Raw genomic sequence first — 6,000 nt, 5'->3', positions numbered from 1 at the left:
GTCAGCTGCAGATACTGAGGTATTAACAACATATAAGAGATCATTTACAGTCAACTGGTCACAATGTTGATGTGTGTCTGTAGATGATCTGTCTGTGTGTGTCTGTAGATCATACATGTCAAACTCAGGCCCGCGGGCCAAATTTGGCCCACAATCTTTTATTTGGCCCGCGAGATCATATGCAATAATGTATTAGAGCTGGCACGCCGCGCCAGTATATAGCGCATGCACCGCTAAAGGCCCTTTCACACAGGACGCGGCAGTCGCGAGTGTCTAGTTCATTTTCAGTGGGAGACATGCGGAGAGCGGCAAACCGCGAGCTGGCGGCGCGGAGGCGGAGCGCAAGCGGTGCTCGTGCACCCAAAATCCTGCCGCTTCCACAAGCACGGCGCATCGTGGCAGGAGCCGCCGAAGATAAAAATATTTAATCTTTTTGTGAGCGGCAGCGGCAGCCGCGTCGGTTTCAACCAATCAGAGAACTGATTATTAACCACCACTTCTAACATTTCACTGAGCTCTTGTCGGAGTGTTGAAAACACAATGAAGAACACTGTAAATCCTACTGGAATTCCTGGAGTGATCCATCAAAATCTCACAGATATAATATATATAGCCTGCCCTACTGTATATTTTTTTTAAATTCAGTGTGAGTGTACGGAGTTTGTTAATGAAAACGCTAGTAGACGCTACCATAAAATGATAAATAACAAATAACACCAACATAAAACTTGCATTGTTTTATTTGTTTAGTTTAGGAAATACAAATGTGATTTGTTGTTTGTAACTATGGTAACGTCCGCCCCGAGAACGCGACGCCAGCACCGCCTCAACTGCACAAAACGCTTCCACTACGAGAGTAAGCGGCAGCCGCGGGGCGATTCCACCGCTTGCTGTGTCCCGTGTGAAAGGGCCTTTAGACTACGAATCCCAGAATGCTTTGCTAACGCGTTGCCGCCAGCGCGTCAGTCTCTAGACCGCACACCTCCAACGCATTAGCAAAGCTACGAGTCACCTCACTCAAATTTATTTAACCGTTTGCGGTTGACGTGAAGAGCGCACCGCAATCTCCAAATGGAGCTGATTGAGCTCCAGTGTAGTGACGCGCTCAAGTCAAAGTACGACTCCGTCGGTGCTGCGCAGTTCCCACGCTTCCTCCCCGACACTCTGCCCCCAACTCCGAGCCCAAGATGCTCAAATGCTCTCTATGTTCGGCAGCACATATTTATGTGAACAACTCTTCTCTTTGATGAAGACGAGCAAAACACCACACAGGAGTCGTCTCACTGACGAACACCTTCATTCAGTCCTGAGAATTTCCTCAGCTCAGAGCTTGACCCCAGACTTTGATGAACTTGCTTCTAAGAAGAGATGCCAAGTATCGGGCTTGGACCCATGTGCAGCAGAGTAGGCTAAATCACAGTGTAGCAAAAACCGAGCTTGGATGAATGTTTTCTTAATGACTCAAAGTTAAAATATATGATTTTCATTGAAAGAAATTGTTGCTTTTGGCTGTTGGATTGTTGGACTGTTAAAAAAAATATTTACATTTCAAAGGAGCTTGAAATCTATAGTTATATAGACAGTATTATTTATTTTAAATGCTATTTCTATTTGTTTATGCTTGTTCTGGATTCAATGTTTGAGCAAAACTAAAATCTATTTTCATATGAAAAGGTTTTTATATTGTTGTTTTATGTTATATGCATGTCAATTTTTACTTACTTACTTACTTTTGTCATTTAGCAGACGCTTTTGTCCAAAGCGACTTACAAATAAGAAAAAGTAACTAAAACTAAAAGTTACAACTCTATAAATACTATATACCCACAAAATAAAGAAATTAAATAAAATTGACACATGCATATAACAACATTTCAATAATAAACATATAAATGAAAAAATTAAATAAAAAGCGATACTACTATCCCTTGCCGGTGTCCCTGCCCGGTGGAGTCGCACGGTAGAGTCGATGGTCTTTACACTCTAAAAATTCTATTTATTTTCTTAAATATGTGGGTATATAGTATTTATGGAGTTGTAACTTTTAGTTTTAGTTACTTTTTCTTATTTGTAAGTCGCTTTGAACAAAAGCGTCTGCTAAATGACAAAAGTAAAAAGTAAGTAAAGTAAGTTTAACATTACATATCTCAAAAGAAAACAAAACATGCAGAATTGCATAGCAATTTTTCAATAAATATTGATTTTGGCCCGCGACCTTGTCCTAATTTTTTATTTTGGCCCACTGTGAATTTGAGTTTGACACCCCTGCTGTAGATGATCTGTCTGTGTGTGTGTCTGTAGATGACCGGGCTGTGTGTGTCTGTATATGATCTGTCTGTGTCTGTAGATGATCTCTCTGTATGTGTCTGTAGATGATCTCTCTGTATGTGTCTGTAGATGATCTGACTGTGTGTGTAGATTGTCTGTCTGTGTCTGTAGATGATCTCTCTGTATGTGTCTGTAGATGATCTGACTGTGTGTGTCTGTAGATGATCTGTATGTGTGTGTCTGTAGATGATCTCTCTGTATGTGTCTGTAGATGTTTCAACTGTTGATGTGTGTGTTCTGATCTCTTTCAGTCTTGCTGGCTGTAATCTCACTCCTCAGTGTTGTGAGAGTTTGTCATCAGCTCTTCAATCCTCATACTGTGTCCTGAGAGAGCTGGATCTGAGTAACAATGACCTGCAGGACCCTGGTGTAAAGTTTATTTCTGATGGACTGAAGAGTCCAAACTGTCAGCTGCAGATACTGAGGTATTAACAACATATAAGAGATCATTTACAGTCAACTGGTCACAATGATGATGTGTGTCAGCAGATGATCTGTCTGTGTCTGTAGATGATCTCTCTGTGTGGTCTGTAGATGATCTGTCTGTGTGTGTGTCTGTAGATGATCTGTCTGTGTGTGTCTGTATATGATCTGTCTGTGTGTGTGTCTGTATATGATCTGTCTGTGTGTCTGTAGATGATCTGTCTGTGTGTGTCTGTAGATGATCTCTCTGTATGTGTCTGTAGATGATCTGTCTGTGTGTGTCTGTATATGATCTGTCTGTGTGTGTGTCTGTATATGATCTGTCTGTGTGTCTGTAGATGATCTGACTGTCTGTAGATGATCTCTCTGTATGTGTCTGTAGATGATCTGACTGTGTCTGTAGATTGTCTGTATGTCTGTAGATGATCTGTCTGTGTGTGTCTGTAGGTTATCTGGCTGTTTGTCTCTAGATGATCTGACTGTGTGTGTCTGTAGATGATCTGTCTGTGTGTGTCTGTAGATGATCTGACTGTGTCTGTAGATTGTCTGTATGTCTGTAGATGATCTGTCTGTGTGTCTGTAGATGATCTGACTGTGTGTGTCTGTAGATGATCTGTCTGTGTGTGTCTGTAGATGATCTGTCTGTGTGTGTCTGTAGATGATCTGACTGTGTGTCTGTAGGTTGTCAGGCTGTATGGTGTCAGAGGAAGGCTGTGGTTATTTGTCTTCAGCTCTGAGTTCAAACCCCTCACACCTGAGAGAGCTGGATCTGAGCTACAATCACCCAGGACAATCAGGAGTCCAGCTGCTCAAACACAAACTGCAGGATCCAAACTATAAACTGCAGATACTCAAGTATGTCAAACCGTAATACTGACATACTGAACGTGTGTGTGTGTGTGTGTGTGTGTGTGTGTGTGTGTGTGTGTGTGTGTGTGTGTGTGTGTGAATGATGCAGACCTACATTAATGTGTGTTTGTGTGTTCATAGTGTGGATCATGGAGGAGAGATCATGATGACAGCAGGACTGCGAAAGTGTAGGAATATAAACACACACACACACTCTCACAGACACACACACACACACACTCTCACAGACACACACACACACACACAGACTGTTGTTTGAGTGTATCACTGATCTCATCTCATAGACATTCATTGTTTTTCTATCAGGTTAATAAGGTCTATAAGGTTTTTTAACTAGTTAGCAGTGTCGATCAGCATCAGGGGCTCCTTTACTCTCAAAGATGATTTAAGAAGCAAATCACTACATAATGTAAACAGAACAGTAATTTCACGAGTTCGCACTAACATATAATATGATTGAGCAATTAGTAAGCATATTTGGCGTGCTGTCAGGAGGGAGGGCTCCGAGCTCGGGATGGAGCCCGAACCCAGAGAACTCCCCCCTCATCCCAAGAATGGGATGAAATTTAGATTGGAGTGCAGAGTTGGGGTGGAGGCGGGATGCTGGAAAACTGTCATAGAACAGAGGTGAGTTGGCTGTATATATATAAATATATATACACCTGATGTGCTTGTTAAGGTGATTAGCTGACGAGCTGCACCTGGGCCAGACTGATTATCTGATCGTGCGCCTCCCGAACCTTGTTAATAAAACATCATATGTGGATTCAGCTTTAGAGTCACGTGGAAATATCTTTCTTTTAATAAATAGAAATTTATATTTATTTAACTGGACTGTGAACAAAGTAACATATCTTTAGCAACAGTGTGAAAGTGAACAGCACATAACAGACACAATACCAGTATAAACACAGATATCTATCAGTACAATACACATCACATGACTAAACATGCGTCAGTGTTTCAGATACCTCAGTTTCACAGTCCACACTACAACACCAAAACACTGTTATCACCTTCATCCACTCGGGAGAACGTCTTCAAAAAGATCAGTCTTCACAAAAACAGCATCTCAGTGTGAACAGAAGACCGAACAAGACCTATGGCTTCCGATCTAAACTATCCGTCCAGAGCAGAAAAATAAATGACAGAAAAGCAGCAAGAACATGAAGAAAATGCAAGAACAATGTTTTTTCTATTATTTTAAATGGTCAATTATTTAGTCAATTAATTAATTAATAATTAACATTAGTCCACTGATGAAATATAATTTTTAGTTTGTGTCAGTACACATTAATAATCAATACGTTCATATGTATTTCTGTGGTGGCTGGTCAATAGAGGGCGCCACACACACAAAATAATAATAATAATTATTATTCTAAACTATATAAATTGATATCTGAATAAAGATAAGCAGCTCGTTAACTTCATCTGAAGCTCGTTTGATGTTGTGGTTTATAGAGACTCTTGTGATCCTCACAGAAACCTCTCCTGACTCGTTCTGGTCAGAAACTGAGAAACTAAATAAATGCAACACCATAAATAATGATAGTGGCATTAAAATACAGTTTAATGTTATTTCACAACATATACTTTAATATTTCATAGATTTGTGAGGTAAATCATTTATAAATCTACACAAACACAGGAGAATACATCGTGATTTCAAAATAAAAGCTCAAACGCTCACTCTGACTTTACACGTTTCGATGTCCACATATTCATTTAATTACAGCAGCTGTAGCATTTCTGTCCTAAAGAAATGGCCAAATATTAAAGATTAAGTGGACATTTGAATTAAATGGTGCTTGGTCAATCTTAAACAAGGATTAGATCGCGCAGTAATGTGCAAAAACAGGCCTTTGTTGTAATGCGTAATATACATTAGCTTTATTGTTTATAATACATTATGTATTTAACAGTTTATAATAAAACCATATGATTTCTTGCTTTTGATACTTTATTTGAACTAATTATTGCATATTATATAGGTATTTTAAGTCATTTTAAAGGCTATTGTTCACTTATATTTTTATTACCGAAAAAAAAAATATATATAAATATATATATATATAAATTATAGGGCCCTATAAAATCAGTTTTTATTTACAAATTCAGTTATTTCCATTTGTATTTTTCTATAGTTTTAATGGTTAATGAATTTTATTAATCAAAAAGCCTGTCTAATTAATTGAGTTTTACAGTTTTATCTTTACCAAATTCTGTTGTGGTTCCATTTTAATGGTTCCATTCAATTTCAATAATCAAAAGTATCACTTCAGAGTCCATGAGTTGGTCTAGCAGTGGCATGAGCACAGCTTTCACTCTCAACCAAACTAACATTACTAGCCAATCAGAATGTTTTGCTCTTATAAA

The 6,000-nt window shown here is 38.9% G+C and overlaps 1 protein-coding gene across 2 annotated transcripts in view; it reads left to right on the top strand.

Annotated features, from left to right (window-relative positions):
* LOC306854962 (NACHT, LRR and PYD domains-containing protein 1 homolog) overlaps positions 1-6,000 on the top strand; it is a 295,440-nt gene that overhangs the window by 279,998 nt on the left and 9,442 nt on the right. For both annotated transcript variants that reach the window (XM_079393299.1, XM_079393298.1), the window contains exons 6-8: positions 2,580-2,753; positions 3,433-3,606; positions 3,742-3,788. In XM_079393299.1, coding sequence (XP_079249425.1) covers positions 2,580-2,753; positions 3,433-3,606; positions 3,742-3,788 — 395 coding nt within the window. The remainder of the gene's footprint in view (positions 1-2,579; positions 2,754-3,432; positions 3,607-3,741; positions 3,789-6,000) is intronic.

This window comes from Barbus barbus (assembly GCF_936440315.1).
Source record: "Barbus barbus genome assembly, chromosome: 3".
NCBI classification, from domain to species: Eukaryota; Metazoa; Chordata; class Actinopteri; order Cypriniformes; family Cyprinidae; genus Barbus; species Barbus barbus.
Note: the sequence above shows the minus strand (reverse complement) of the source record. Positions and strands in the feature narration are given on the sequence as shown.